At 39.2% G+C, this 16659-nt stretch overlaps 2 protein-coding genes across 4 annotated transcripts in view; both read left to right on the top strand.

Moving 5' to 3' along the window:
• Positions 1–2219, top strand: part of kcnn2 (potassium calcium-activated channel subfamily N member 2) — a 36005-nt gene extending 33786 nt beyond the window's left edge. For 2 of the 3 annotated variants that reach the window (XM_074690728.1, XM_074690727.1), the window contains exon 7: positions 197–363. In XM_074690728.1, coding sequence (XP_074546829.1) covers positions 197–221 — 25 coding nt within the window. In that variant the 3' untranslated portion in view covers positions 222–363. Of the gene's footprint in view, positions 1–196 lie in introns of all 3 variants that reach the window. The other variant, XM_074690731.1, reaches the window with a different exon arrangement.
• Positions 2220–3577: 1358 nt separating this feature from the next.
• Positions 3578–15138, top strand: drg1 (developmentally regulated GTP binding protein 1). The gene is made up of 9 exons (XM_074691203.1): positions 3578–3778; positions 4901–5024; positions 6003–6178; positions 6262–6331; positions 6725–6894; positions 7593–7723; positions 11452–11619; positions 11749–11871; positions 14797–15138. The coding sequence occupies exons 1-9, from the start codon at positions 3740–3742 to the stop codon at positions 14894–14896; spliced, it is 1101 nt and encodes a 366-aa protein (XP_074547304.1). The 5' UTR covers positions 3578–3739; the 3' UTR covers positions 14897–15138.
• Positions 15139–16659: the final 1521 nt, after the last annotated feature.

Raw genomic sequence — 16659 nt, 5'->3', positions numbered from 1 at the left:
TGTCTGAACAAAGTGTGCTTAGAATCTCTCTTTTATGTCCTTTCCTTTTCAGAATTAACATTTTAACATACTTATTGAAGAATTGAAGAAGCCTGCTCTTTCCTGTCTGTGTGACCTCTGTGTTGTCAGTATCCATCAACAGTAACCTCCTCTGTCAGCGTCTCACACCAGGTGTGTTTCTCTCCCCTTGTTCCAGACTCAGAACATCATGTATGACATGATATCAGACTTGAACGAGCGAGGCGAGGACATGGAGAAGAGGATCGCTCTGCTGGAGACAAAGCTGGAGACTCTTCTGAGTAACTTGCAGGCTCTGCCTGGACTCATCAGCCAGGTGATCAGCCAGCAGCACAGGGACTTCCTGGAGGTGCAGCTCCAGCCTTATGACAAACACAGCCCTGAGCGCTCACAGTCAGTCTCCCGACGGAGGTCGTCCTCCACAGCACCGCCCACATCCTCCGAGAGCAGCTAGAGTCCACGGGGAACGCCTCCACTGAAGACTTTTGCCATCATATGGCCAAGTTGCATTTATCGTAAAGCCTTATGGTTTCAATAAGTATTATCCAAAATTCTGATGACAGAATCCTAGATACTGGGGACAATGCATTTTAACGGATAACTTCATGCTGTTATTTGTTTTTTATTACCTCAAAAGGTGTTGTTATCCTTGCTCTGATGACATGACCACAAATAATGGCGCTTCCCTCAGTACAAACTAAAAGGCCTATCGATGGGGGTTCGACCTGAGCTCTACTCCATCTCTATGCAGAGATAGCCAGTTTTAGGTGGCACGGTGTGAAACTATTGCACTAAAATAGTGCTTCTCACCGACTTTGAGCTTCTGCTGGCTTGGTTCAGTTTCCTTGAGGCAAACTGAGAAAACACTGAGTAAATAAGTCAGGGAGCATGACAGTGACGTTGAGGAAAAGTGCTGGGTTTGATGGACTGGAGTGAACTGACACCAGAGGGCAGATGAAAATCGCTCCTTCACACCGTCACTCAGAGATAATTTAAAAAGCTTGAAATGAGGAAAAAAAAGCATATATCTTTTAGGTTAGAAACAGCATCAACTATAGCGGTTTTCTTTTGCAGAGTGCCCCCGTAGAATGACTATTTTTGGGGAGCGACGTTGCAAATAATTTAATCCTCTAGTCAAAATGAATGCATCAAAGTCTGTACTTGCACTTACTTTTTAACCAATGCACTTCAATGCTGACTGACGTATGATATACAGATGCGTTGCTCATTAAAAGAAGAACATTTGAGATGTTTGGGCATGGGTTTATTATCGTCAATTCTCAAGTTGTGGCTAGTGTTGATGAACAAAGTCAGAGCCCTTTTTCTGTCTGTGATTCCATAAGAAGCATCAACAAAGACCTGTAGATACAGGATCACTCAGCAGTGAGCCCCTCTGTCTTGCTGTGTCTTATCTCTTGTCCATCTTTCATATGCTACCTATGCTTCCTGTCACCCAAGCTGGGCAACAACAAACTGCTGAACAACAAACCTGCTGTAACCGTATCTACCTTTTAAAAAGAAAAAGCCTATTTTTGTATACTTTGATGAGGACAAGCACACCTCCTACTACTTAACAAACAACAAAACGATGGATGAAGTGACAGATTCAGCATAGCTAGCATATGGTTTCATGGTTTCTGGGCTAGAGTTAAGACACAAACACACACATTGTTATTTTATTATTTTCTGAACTTAGTATGGACTATTTAAAACTGCATTCCCCCACAAATTGCATTTATTTTTACAGCAAACATTTTAGATGAAGCTGTTGGCTGAGCTGGAAGAGCAATACTCAAGAGCAGAGCTGGTAAACCTACCTACAGTGGCTGGCATTTATTAGGTTTTTTAGATAAATGGCAAAAATCAAATTAAGATATTTAAATTTGATTGAAATATCCTGTCAAACAGTCTAACTCCATATCAACTGTGTGTAAGGCCCTAATGTGGCCAGTATACCCTCTAGACATCAATATTCACTATATAAACATAGTTAATGCAACCTTTAGCATAGCATGGGTCAGAATACAACATCTGGTCAACTCAGCAGCACTGATCTTGTTCAACCAGCCCACCCACTAACCAATAAGTCAATCAGATGGTCAAAAAACGGCAGATGTTCAGTCCACAAACTTCAGCAACATAGAAACCAATGAGAGATTATACTGTATGCGACTTAAACAATAAACAACTAAACAATAAAAATATATAAATTAGAAAGCCTGTGTCCAACTTCATTGTGTTGGAAATCTGTGTTTGTGTGTCATCATGTAAAACTAAGCTGTGGAGAGCATCCCTTTTTCCCTGTGGATGCTAATAGCTCTGTAACAATCATATTCTGCCTTCAGTCATCGTTCAGAAGCATAGTTTCGGGACAACAGGTAATTTTGGTACATTTGGTTTAACTCACAGAAGGAGCACGTCACCCTCACCTCATTGTGCATTTTGTGACACTATACAGGTGTTAAATTGGTTCCAAAATGAAATACAAGTTTGTTAGATTCTGTGATGAATGAGAAGTATTTCTCCAAAAATTTGCCCAGTTTATGGATGACTCAGATCAGTCTTTGTTCCATTTTCATACAATTGCTAAAGGAGTTTGTATTTGTTCCAATAAGGTATTATAAATCAAGGACACATGTCCTTCAGGTAGAAGTAAAAGTTTCTTAGTATCATAACTGAATAAACAACAAGTAGCTGATCATCCGTAATATTAGCAGCTTCAGTGGCAGAAAATAATTGAAAGAAAAAAAAAAAAAAGAGAGAAAAAAGGGTGAAAAATATTAGTTTACAGTTTCTTTTATAATTCCTGAAAGTGTCTTTATCCAGACATATCCATGATGTTATTTAGCAAGGTATTCCTGACTCAGACCACTGATTTGGGAAAAAAAAGTGATCCTTCAGACCTCAGAAAGCTTTTATAGAATATTGTTGTGCTGGTATGCCATTTAGTTATCCAATTATATTGCTTTTCGATTTTTCTTAGATTTCCAATTGCATGACCTATTGTTTTACCATACTTACTTTTGTGTTTACTGACTGAGGGCTGAGAAAACAAAATATCTCTCAACACAGCTGGAGCTATAAATCCCTAAATCATTGTGTATGAAAATACAATGTATAGTTATGGACTTTAATTCCTCCCAACTTCTTCTTTCTTTATTGATTAGCAGGTTCTAAGTCTTTATTTATTTATACGTTTAATTTCAGGACGCCTTCCTTTCAATAAAATCTTGTGATGATGCTGTGTATTTTATCCCAACATTCAGTAAAGTACATTCTCAGAGATCATTTGTTTCTGAAAATAAGTGTATTTGTTCAACTGTCAAGGTTTGGCTTTCTTAACAACTGCAGTGGAGACCATAGGAAAAAAAAGTTATAAGTGGGACTTCTTATCTAAACTAGGATGGAAAAACACGAAGAACAACGGACGTGGAAAGCTACATACCTGTGTTCGCCTTGGACCCTCAAACTCTTGACTCCGCCACTGGTTATTTCGTTTTTTTCTCATATGCCGGGCCATTTTTCTCCTGCCAGTCAGTCCACCGGGCACATGCTTTTACCATGAACTGTACTCTCGCGAGATTCTCCGTGAAGTAGTTGATATAGCGGCAGTTGCGTGGTGTAGAGCGGTGTGATTGCTAAATACCAATAAACTTCACTAACTTCAATGTAAAGTCTTTACACTTTCATCCTGTAACGTAGGCTGTAAAGAGGAGTCACAATGAGTATACTGTGTAAAATAGCGGAGATTGAAAATGAGGTAAGTTCTGATTTTAAAGCAATTTAACCCGTTGAATCAGTCACGTTTTAGCTAACTGCTAACTAGATGTTAGCGCTAGCGGTTGTTAGCCAGGCTTAAACAGCTGGGCCTCTCAGCACACTTCAATGTATTAAATGGATAACACTGTACAATAAGAATGTTATTGATCAAATTTGAGCCATTCCCATTCACCTATTTTATTTATAAATGTATAAATAAACGAATTGTTATATTGGAAGACGTTGCTGTCGGCAAGTTGGTGACAGTTAGCACAGAGGTGCTGAGACCAACGCTGACTTCAGATTTGGTTTGATGAGCTGTCAGTTCAATAAGCAACCTAAAGCATGTTTATTGTTATGTTCATTCCTGCACTGACATAAGAGTCTGTATCCGTATATTGTTGCTATTATCAGCCAATTGTTATTTAGCGTTAAATGACACACAGTGTTTTGTGGTGTTTTCGAAGTGTCAGTAGGTGAGGACTCCTTCGTGGAAAACAGATGAAGTCATTTTGGTCATATTTAACTTATTTACAATGTGCGGAAATAGAGATAAAGAAATCCTTGAAAGAACTTACAAATGTTGTGAAAGAAAACATGTACTCTTAGTTTTACATAATAGTTAGTATTAAATCGTTTCTGAATGATGCAAAACCATGCCATTGAAATTTTATGAATATAATTCAGCTACATTGATTATCGCAATACTTTAAAATACAAGCTAAATCTTGCTGTACGTTTATTTCTAATTTCTTAAATGATATCTTTCTTGTCATTCTCATTTAAGTTGTGAAAGTACCAAAATACTGAGTTAATATTATCTTCTATTATAGTCAATAATTGTCTCCTTTATTTGTTGGTTATTGTATTTATTAGATCCTCATTTGAAATACATTACTACATTTCTTCTCTCTAGTAACACTAACAACCTCAGCAACAAAGATCTATGAAAAACACATCCTCCCAAATGTAGTCATTCAAAGTTGTGTACAGCATCAGGCTTATTCTATACTGTGTTGTGCTATTATTTACATACTATGTTGTTTTTATCAGACTGAAATAACCACAGAGCTGTTAAATAAGTTTAAGTAATCATGCCTGTGTTATTTCTGTGAAATTCCAGATGGCCAGGACGCAGAGGAACAAGGCCACAGCTCACCACTTGGGTCTGCTCAAAGCCCGTCTCGCAAAACTGAGGAGGGAACTCATCACACCAAAAGGAGGCAGTGGTGGTGCAACAGGAGAAGGTACAATGTCAGACTGTTTAAGATACAGACACATTAAATACAAAATAAAAACATGTAATGGAGGCTTCCTTGCTGAAATTTGGAGGGCTTAATCACAGTAAAAACAGAGAAAAAGAAAAATTTGCATGCATTTCAACTAGCCTTTCACAATATATTGTTTGAACGCAATATGCGCATGTGCAATAGTCATATCGCGCATGCAAGCGACTATCGCATTTCCCCCATTTATTGGAGAAATGGAAAAAAAGCAACTGAAATTGAAACCTATTCTTTTTTGTATAGAGACATGGCCTCCTGGATCCCTTTCATATACAGCAATCTTCATCATTAACAGATAAACCCCCTTAGTCTGGATTTAACGGTATTATAGGAAAACAATGGTGTCATTGTGAGTCAAACAAATTCTTCCCAAACAGAGCTATTCAAGTCATCTGGTGATTTTTTTTTTTTAATATCGCAATATATTTATATATATATATATATATATATATATATATATATATATATATATATATATATATATATATATATATATATATATCGCAATATATCGCAACCCCCCAAAAAATCGCAATGTCAGTTTTTTCCCATATCGTGCAGCCCTAATTTTAACAGTAAGATCTCAAAAACCATTATAGACAGTAAAAAAGGGAATAATTAATTAATAATAATTAAGAAGTTGTGGGCTGCTGAAGCAGATTTCACACCGTGAGAATGATTTAAAAGAAGTATCGTAATTTAGAAATATAGATGTAGAAGAATAAATTGAAAAAACCCAGGGGTCAGCTGAATGAAGAAAATAGTTTAAACACTGAAAGGTGGACATAGCAGAAACGGTTTGGGTTGTGAAAAGGTAACATTGATATTAAAGAACAGATTGAAGTTCATTGACACGCTGACTCGGTATCTTCACAGTCAAAAGTTGTGGTGTATATTTTGCCAATTCAAGCATCTGATTTGTTTTTTTTTGTCTTATAGGTTTTGATGTGGCAAAAACCGGTGATGCTCGTATCGGCTTTGTAGGTTTTCCTTCAGTGGGAAAGTCTACGCTGCTCAGTAACCTTGCAGGTGTGTACTCTGAGGTTGCAGCCTACGAGTTCACCACCCTCACCACAGTACCTGGAGTCATTCGCTACAAAGGGGCCAAAATTCAGGTACGAGACTCTCAGGATTCTTCAGGATCTGTGAAGTTTTTTTCATCGTCTCTCCTCTTAATTTATTGCTTTTTACTTTTAAGCTTCTGGATCTGCCTGGAATCATTGAGGGAGCTAAGGATGGCAAAGGCAGAGGCAGACAAGTCATTGCAGGTAAAAGATGTGATCAGTGATTGAATCAGTGACAAAAAGGATCATAAAACAAAAGATGTGGTTGAAGTGATTCTGTCTTCACTGAAATCCAAGCGGTAAAAAAAATCCATTAAGTGCCTTTAATGAGAATCTTCTTTTCATTTTTGATCACTGTGTGCTCTTATGTGTCTCTGATGGCAGAAATAAAACTTCACAACAGAGCGGAAAATGGCTCATTTTTCTGTCCTCTGTAGCAGCAGAAAGATAAACACATCTCCCTTAACACATTTTTGATGTCCTGTAGGCTTACACCAAATGCCTCAGCAAAGAAAGAGCTCTGTGACAAATTCCTCTCTTCTCCTTTCTAACCAGTTTTGTTTTAATCTTCCCGGCTCCTCCACCTCCTGTTTTTAGTGGCTCGAACTTGCAACCTAATCCTGATAGTGCTCGATGTGTTGAAGCCTCTTGGACACAAGAAGCTGATAGAGCACGAGCTGGAGGGCTTTGGCATTCGGCTCAACAAGCAACCACCTAACATTGGCTTCAAGAAGAAGGACAAAGGAGGCATCAACTTCACAGCCACAGTACGTCTCGCACAAGACAGAAAAACTTAGCATAGATTTTCCCTTTCACATGAGTGACTGAAATAAAGAATTACTAATTAGGTTCCTTTATGAGAAGTATAAGTTTTCTACTTTTCTCCTAAATTGTTGTTTACTTGTGAAAGTGAAAGATCCTGTTGATAAAAGTTCGCCCTAAAACTTAGATTTTTCTGCCAATCCAGGATTGCAGTTGGATGATCAGTTCTGCAGGGATGTTCTAACTGACCATCACTTAAACTTGATGACTGGAGATTTTTTGTTTTCTATTTAGTTCAAACAAACATTGTAAAGGATTTAAAAACCTCTGTTATCAAAAGCGGTATGATTTTCCTTGATTTTGCCTCATTATCTCCACTGAAAAGCTTTATTATTCTGCCCTCTGGTGGCGATGAATGAAAAAACACTGGTCAGATACGGAGACATATTTATTTTGTGTAATGTAGAAGATCGGCGTTAATTCTCTTTCTAAAAATACCACAATAATCATTTCCTCTTTATTATTTAGATGCCATATATACAGACTGTAATTTAAGCATGTTCTGGATTTCCTGACGTTAAGCTGTGCAGTATGGGATACTTTTAAATATGTATAAGGTGTGTGTCTGTGACATGGTTGACGTCATACCTGTCCTCCACCCTCCCTCCCTCTCTGTCTTTTTCTCCTCCCTCTTTCTCCTCAGTGTGCACAAAGCGAGCTGGATGCTGATACTGTCAAGACTATCTTAGCAGAGTACAAGATCCACAACGCCGATATCACTCTGCGCAGCGACGCCACAGCTGATGACCTCATTGATGTGGTGGAGGGAAATCGGTAAGCTGCAGAGGTGCCAGAAAGGGCCTTCCTTAGTCTTTCCAAGGGGGTGTGGCCTGATTCCCACTACACCAGTGCAGGGCCTGCTGCTTATGTGTCAGTGAACCAGTTCATTGATATTTGTTATGCGTAAAGTCCAGCTAAGTGGGGTAAATCTTTTGGATAGTCATTTTATTGTGGTTGCAGTATAAAAAAATCAACCATTGCTTCTGAAATCCAGGGTATGGCATGTAGAAATGGTCAGACTCTGTGCATAGTTGAAAATGGCTCCTTATTTCCCAGAACAGGTTTTGAAATTTGCACAGCACTCGACCTAGCAAAATGACACTGGGATAAAAAAAACAGGACCGTGAGACAGCATGAGATTTCTGCATCATGAATCCAAATATTACAGAATACAAAAAAGAAGAAAAGGAATAATGAAATCATTTTCAGCGTCTCTTTTTTACAAATGCCCCCCCTGCGTCTGTGTTACAAGTAATGACAAGAAGAAAGAAAAAAAAAATGGTGTTCAGTCGATGGTTGAAACCATTCATAAAGATGGATGAAGTCATTTCATCTCATCTTACTGTTTGGAAATGATGCCAAAATTCTCTCCACTGCAGGAGTTTGAGGTCTGACGCATTCAGAGACCTCACAGCAGGGACTGATGTCCCGCCTTTTCCACCAACCAAAATACACATTTAACTTCCAAAAATGGAAAATTCCTCCAAAATCCGCCTATCCTCTTGATTAGAGGTTCTCAAACTTTTTAGCCTATACCCCCCAAGATAGCAGGGCCAGAGACCAGTGACCTGCTGCTGTGGAAATCCACCAACAAGCCAGTCCAAAAATGAACAGAAATAAATGAATTATTCAATTTTCAGCTACCTTTCTGCACATATCACTTTTTCCCAAATTAATCTACCATCATTATCCTGGTGTCCTTAGGAGTCTTCAACAAAGAAATGTGGATTGATCACATCTTTTTTCTTTAGTTTTCAAACCCTGATATTTTTCATATTTGTACAATAATAGTAAAGACGTGGTCTACAGCATGCTGCTTGTACCAGTTTAAAGCCATCACTCACTCCTATGATCATGAGCACTGTCGAAGCTGTTATTTGTATTTGGGCAGAAGTGTGTGTCATCAGAAGCTGGATATGAACAGAATGTGGAATTCAGTATCTCAATTCAGTTTCATTTAACTCCTTAAAAGGATTTGATTCAAAAACTTAAAATTTTCAAGCTCAAAAATTCAGGCATTGATCACTTTCTGCTTTACCTTTTATTTAGTAACAAAAAACTGTTTTATAACTGAAATGTAGAAATAAAAGTATAATATTCTGACCTCAATCTGATGACAAAAACTATAGCCGCAATTCCACCAAGCAGACAAGTTCAGTTTGTCTCGGTATGGCGTGCATTTTGGGGCATTTCCACTGACTTATCCCAGGACAGATCCCCAAATAACCGTGACGAGCCGTCCCACTTTTTAGGACCCTTTCGTTAGGGTGCCAGACTGACCTTATCTGCTCTCAGAAGGTGGAGCAACAACACCGCAGACCATTGATTGGTCAAAAGAATCGTCATATACCCTGACAGCAGCTGCATTTCTCCTGGTGGCACACAGACTTCTCTAAAACAAAGAGGATGAAATGCTGCATGTCTTCCATCTTTGCTCTTTGTTTACTGTGTCATGTTTTTCTTCTTTGTTGGATTTATTAGTGGGGTAAACTGTGTCGGGCTGCTACCGCGTCATGCTATAAATTAACAGCTGCGGCCTTCGGCGTGCAGCTTACACGCCGCCTACCACGAGAATGCACAGTTTGCTGTGAAAACGCAAACAGGATCAGACTTAACTGTACCAAACCGTGCCAAACCGTACTGAACTGAACCTGACTGCTTGGTGGAAACGCAGCTTAAAGTGATACTCTGGGATGGAACAAGTTGGGTCCTATCACAAGGTTTAGGGCAGAAATTACCCCTACAGCAGTGATTTTGTGCAGCAGAAGCCCAGAGCGGTCGCACCAAACAACCCCTCCCTGCTCCTCTGCTGGTTTCCTCTGCACTCAGACAGGGACATATTTTACTTGACTAAAAACACAAATAAACGGACTCCCACTGAAAAAATCTGATATGGGTCTGCATTCACGCTTTATTTAGAGAATTTTCAGCGCATTACTTTCACACAAAAACACCTCTAAATAAGGCTCTAGTTCTCATCGTGTCGTAAAACGGCGCTACCTCCGCTGCAGAGCCACAGCTGGCTACGAGGCGCTCGCCACTTAGTGTATCAGTCTGCGCGAGCGGCGTGCCAGATATAAACAAACGCAGGTAGTCTGCCAGGACAAAGACACACGATGAGAACTAGAGCCTTATTTAGAGGTGTTTTTTGTGTGAAAGTAACGCGCTGAAAATTCTCTAAATAAAGCGTGAATGCAGACCGATATCAGATTTTTTCGGTGGGAGTCCGTTCATTTGTGTTTTTGGTCAAGTAAAATATGGCCCCGTCTGAGTGCAGAGGAAACCAGCTGACAAGCAGGGAGGGGGTGTTTGGTGCGAGCGCTCTGGGCTTCTGCTGCACAAAATCACTGCTTTAGGGGGAATTTCTGCCCTAAACCTTGTGATAGGACCCAACTTGTTCCATCCCAGAGTATCACTTTAAGCCTAAGCTTTGGGGTTTGAAACTTTCCCCTTGTCCGATCTGCAAACATAGAAAAGGTGTGACTTAAAATCTGTCCCACAGCCTGTCAAAAGAGGGAGCTCCACACTTTTAGGCTTCACTTTTGGACAGCTGTCATGTTGAACATCCTTTACAAAGTCTATGTTAAAACTTTAGCTTCGCAATCTACACCAATTTATCACGCCTTTCTCATCACTGAAATCTCTAAAGTAACTTAGCCTCTCTAGTATAACTGCCCTAAAGGAAAATCAAGAAGGAAGACAGGAGTTGAAATCTAATTTGAAAACACAACAGTCACAGTTAGCTTCCTACAAAGACAAAAAGAAAGTTGATACATGTGCCCTTCAAAATGAAAGGATTAACCTAACAGACAAAGCACCTCAGTAATTCACAGTTACTCCCCTGCATCAGACAGCTTTAGGGGAAAACGGTGGAGAGTGGGCATACTTTGGACGCCTCTCATGCATGATTTATTCATTAAAAGATGAAATTTCATTCTCTGACTCTATCATTTCTGTACTGCAATCATTTGGCTGAATGGTTGTCCTGTTTGTCCATGATCAGCCACTGTGCCATGAAAATTAATCCCTTCCAACACAAATAAACACGCTCGGGTTCAGTTCAGTTCACAGTCATCCAAAAGCCCTTACTTGATATCCAATCTGTGCACATAATGTTGATGTGCCGCTGTGAGGTTGTTTAACACAGAACAGACCTACATTCTATAATCCAAATCCAGTAAAATTTCAATATTTGCCTCCCACAGGAGCTTTGATGCCAGTGCAGCTCCATAACACACACTTTTCCACACTTTTCAACCCTCCATGCTTTAAATAACACAAATAAGGACTCTGCCAAATCAGTTCAGGATGTAACAGGATAATGAGATTAAACTGTCTTCATGAAGTTTGACAGAGGCAGCCTGTGAGTGCAGTTTAAAAGCTGCTCGTCATCATTTCTTACACTACCTTAGTGTGAAGTTAGCGCAACAGGACAACACAAAGCTGCTGAGGATGTTTCATGTGAAGTAACAACTCCTTCTTTGCTGCTCTTGTCACGACAGGGTCTACATCCCTTGTATCTATGTGCTGAACAAAATCGATCAGATCTCCATCGAGGAGCTGGACATCATCTACAAGGTGCCTCACTGTGTGCCCATCTCCGCCCACCATCGCTGGAACTTCGACGACCTGCTGGAGAAGATGTGGGACTACCTGAAGCTTGTTCGCATGTGAGACCTTTTCTTTAAGTCACAAACTGAAGGAGGTGAAAACCTGCTTCAGATTGTGCAGCGCGAGGAGTAGAAGGGTCAGTTCTGTCTGTGAATTCTTACCTGATTGATGTTTTCATTTATTTGCAGCTACACCAAACCCAAAGGCCAGCTTCCTGATTACACATCACCTGTTGTACTTCCTGACCAACACACCGCTGTTGAGGATTTCTGCTTAAAGATCCACAAAAACCTCATCAAAGAATTTAAGTAGTGAGTACCATCAAACTGGGTTCATTTTTCACCTTTTTAATAAAATCATTTCTTTATCTTAGCTGCAATTTCAATCATCATTCTTTACACAGGTTTCCTTCTTTCCTTTCCTTTGTGTCTTTTTTTTTACTATGTATTGATCCAAAAAGCTTGTTAAATCTCTATTTCTGTAAGGAAACAAAGGTTTCCCACTTGCTCTGTTAGACCCAAAATTACTGTCATGCAGGTGAAAGTAGAGAAAAATTAGTAGGTTACAATGATGCGTGTTTACGTCGTCGTCTACATACTGCCACATGTCCCCCAAAGGTGGTGCAATGAGTAAAATATTTTGAAAAAGAAACTTTCTGGATGGTTTGCAAGTCTAATATTTAATTTAAAATGGTGTTAAGGCAACATATAACACTCTAAAACTGTAAAATGTTAGAACTCTATGTAAACATGCTTATTTTACATTTATTGCAGCCAAGTTTAAACAAAATCCATTACATTTGTCTGAAGTGGAAACCACCGTACGGGCTCAAGTTAATTGGTCCTTGAACACAGTTTGTAGCTTCTTCTACAAATGCAAGTTAAAACATCAAAATGGATATCATAAAGCATGATTCAGAAAAGCTTTCAACTTTTTTGGGGACATGTGATATTCTTTTTGGAAACCATGGACACCAAAAGCCGGCACCTGTGAAGGGATGGCTATGTGGAAGTCTTCACCATAAAGGGGACCTCAATTATAGAGCAGCTGAAATCCTGTGTTGGGCCAGAATGGGACACTTCACTAGGGATGCTCCGATCTGATCCTGGTTACAAGTATCAGTCTGATACAGACTCAGAAAAGTTAGATTGGTCATCTGTGACATAGGGACAATCCACAAAAAAGATCTGTTAAATTTAGATCTATGCTCTTCTGTGTTTATGACAACAATTTGTGTGTATATTATCATCATGTCAGTGAGGTATTTAACTCGTTTCACCAAACTTGAACTTGCAACATTCACAAGTTTAATGCCTGACTTATCCACTGCTGAGGTTTACAGTTAAACTGTACTTCCTGTCAGGATGCATTTACACATTTATGATCCCATAAAATAATGATACAGTCAGTTTAAATATATATTTTTGCATAATAATTCTCAGTGTCATATTAAGGGATAAAGATTAAGTTGTACTGGTATCAGATTGGATCAGTACATGTATCCCCTGATACCAAAGCCCAGGTACTGATATTCATAATGTGTCTTTAAAAATCAGATTGGTGAATCCCTGAATTTCACTTTCAAAATCAGAAATGTTGAGAGTTAAGAAAGTCTTTGTTACCCCTTAGGGGAAATGTGATTTACAGCCTGCAGCTGGTCTCCTCTGTCCCCAAGTATTTACAGAGGGTTGTTAAAAAAGAGCTGATGCAACACGATGATAAACATGCTGCGGTGAAACATGTAGCTGGTATCAAATTTAGTTTATTTTTCATGAAACAGATTCAGAATTTAGATGGTTTGCATATCAGTAAAGTTATGTTTTATTAATCCTTTAGACAGAAACACACTTCCTCGTGGTATTGTGGTTGTAGATCAGTTTAAATGTCTCTTTGTAGTTCATATAGACAGACATCATGTGTCTGTGGGCAGAGGTCATTTAGGTGAATAACCTTTGTAGCTCTCAGGTGGAGCTCACTCTGCAGGTATCAGTTTTTATTCCAGCAAGAAAAAGTCTCTGACTTTCATAAATTAACAGAGTTATTTAACAGCACATTGATAATGGCTCATCTCAGGGTTTTAAAACAACACAAGCCCTTTAATCACAGCCTTTACCCTCTTTATGACGTGCGGTGGATGAGCATTAATCTAAAAGTCTGGATTGGGATCTGAGATGATCCACCATCTCCGGATTGGAAAGCTTAGATCATCAATCAGTGGATATATTGGTGCAGCTGAGCTTTCGCTGTACTCTGGGGAATTAATGGTTCCAACAGTGACACCAGTGATTAGAAAGCCTTTGTTAAAGGGGTGTCACTGGAGCCTGTAGGTTACTTAGGAGAACAAACCCACAGTTACAGCAGCAGAGTGAGTAATATCTGTTAATGCAGGTGTCTTACTGCAAAAACTGAAATCCAAAAATTGTCTTATTAGACTCAATATGAACCACATTCACCCAAAGAGCAGGAAAATAGCTCATTTAAGATATTAAATACAAAACTGACGCCTGAATTGCTTAAATTAAAATTCGCAATGATAGGGCTGGGTGGTTATGGCAAAAATCAAAATCACGATTAATCAAACCCTTTACCTCAGTTTTGGTTGATGCATGTTTTCTTACTTTCAACTTAATTTAGTTATAAATATTTGTATCATGTTGCAATAAGCAACTGAAATGACCGTGCATAGATGGAACAATTATGGGTTATCTATTGAAATAATGGAATTGAAAACACACATCAGCTAGAATGAAAATGTTTTGTGGAAAAATAATTAAGTTTTCCTTAAAAAAAAACTGAGAAAATTAATAACTTGTATTTCTTGCAAGCAAAATTGATAATATGAATACCGCATGGGAAAATCAAAATAACTGGCTTAACAGTTTTATGTTGGTTAGAAGCTTTTAAAGTCAGTTTTGATTTTTTTTTTTTTTTTTTTCATCAATTGCCCAGCCCTTGCCAATGTTGCAAGATACATAGCTTGTTTAGTTTCTTGAAACTAAACATAAAATTATACCCCAGTAAGAAATCCAGGCATCACCTTCGTTTTTTAATACCTTAAAAAATACATTTTTTTAGACTAGTCAGGTGAATGTGGCTCATATTAAGTATAAGGTAGAATATTTTTTTTATAAAAATGAGACAAACACTTGTTTAGACGTCGGATTCTCTGATGCATACCTGAAAGGAGGCATTCATGTTCAGTAATTTCCACTAATGTTTAAATTTTCCTCCCTCAGCGCTCTTGTGTGGGGATCGTCTGTGAAACACAACCCTCAGAAGGTGGGGAAGGACCACGTGTTGGAGGATGAGGATGTTATCCAGCTGGTGAAGAAGTAGAGGGATTCTTGGTGCACTGCATGGCCTGTGTGTAACAAAGTCACCTGTACACATCAACTCCAGCATCTCTGTAATGTTTCCTCTCCAGTTATTAAAAAAAAAACAGCAGATTGGAATGAATGTATGTGTCACATTGAGAAGAACCTACAGTACTTAACACCATGAATAGTTCATATTGAATATTGGTTAAGGCTTGCATTAAGATCTTGAAAATATCTGTACAATAAAAGAATTGAGGAATATTCCTGTGTTTATTTTTTTTCTTCCCACTATGAAATTCTTTGAAGGCACCAAATAAAGCTGTGGAGTCTTTTTTTTCTCTAGATAAATAAAATCAATATCTACATGTTGTGGTCACAGAAACGTTGCATCGGTGCGTCCTCTGCTCCAGCACAGTTACACATCTCCCTCTGAAACCAACCAGCACTAAGCAGCAGCGTTATTGGCTCATTGCAGTCTGGCTTAGAGAAGGAAAAAAAGCCTCATTTGAAAAGCTTGTCCAGCTAAGTGATTTATGTGACATTGATGATGAAGGCAGTTATTCAGGCTGGTGGCCCACCCACTTCTCCCTGGTAGTGACGGCCACTCAGGTTAATCAGTTCATTCACTCAGACGCAGTCTGGGGACATCATACACAAGCTGTTCACAACTAACAAGGCTCCACGGAGCGGAACGGAGAGCATTTCATCAGAGACCGGAGCTGAACTAACGTCGATATGTTGCAACTGGAGTACCGTAGTGCGGCCATTTTGTGTCTGAGCACCTGATGCTGGTCAGTGAATGTCATGAATGGCGCCAGAACATGTAGAGACTGGGAATCTGAGGAATATTGACTGTAGGTTTCATTTCACCAATCAGAAAAAGAAACATAAATCAGATGTTATCCAAAGGAGATGCAGGCTTGTTGAGCGTTTCAGTATATAAGGAGGATCTGGTGTGGGTTTGGTAATTTAGACCAACCAATCCTTCTACATCCTCTGGTACAAACCACAATGAATCAGGAGATACAGACATATGCAATTACAAAAGTGATTCTCTTCATCTTTAAAGCAACATCCAAATTTCTGCAAAGCTGTCTTTACATATGCAGAGAACTTGACGAATAATACGCAGTAGTTTTTCTCTTCGGTCAATGAAATCCTATCTGTGGTCAAATAGACATTTTCATGATCCAAAAGAGCCACATGTATGAGGAGAAACCATCTTATTGTCACAAGTCCAATCAGACAAAACCTCCTTTTAAAGTTTTGTTCATTTAAATAGTGTTTTATTCTGGGGAGTGCAACTTTTGGATGTCCACCAAGCGTTTAGTTCAGTTGATCAGTATTTAAAGCCACAATCCACAATCTACTACTTCACTAAATGTTCACTAAAGATGCTAACAGATGTATCTGATGTTTTAGACCACATCTGATTCTGAGGGAAAAGCCACTTTTTAGGAAAAGCTGCAGTGGCTGTGAGGGTACAGCCTTCCTGTCCCGCAGCAGCAGGATCAACCCTCCTCAGACACCACCTCCCCCTCTTCCCCTCCCCCTCTTTACCCTGTAAATTATAGCAGCACTTTAGCTAATGAAAGAGTTGAAGACCGGGCACTAATAAAAGCCATTAAGTGAATAAAGCACTTCCCCCTCTAACAAAATTAAAGAATCTAGCCATTTGTAGAGGGAGGACTCTGTATTAATATTTATGAAATGCGGAACCGGCAGACCCCCCCCTACCCAAACTCTCCAACCCACGTCCAATCCCAGCCTGACCAAGTCCTC

The sequence above is a fragment of the Halichoeres trimaculatus genome, unplaced genomic scaffold (assembly GCF_033239565.1).
Source record: "Halichoeres trimaculatus isolate MK-OKI-2021-1 unplaced genomic scaffold, fHalTri1.1 fHalTri1_scaffold_16, whole genome shotgun sequence".
Taxonomy (NCBI): Eukaryota; Metazoa; Chordata; class Actinopteri; order Labriformes; family Labridae; genus Halichoeres; species Halichoeres trimaculatus.
The sequence above is the reverse complement of the archived record's forward strand: the minus strand, read 5'-3'. Positions and strand labels throughout refer to the sequence as shown.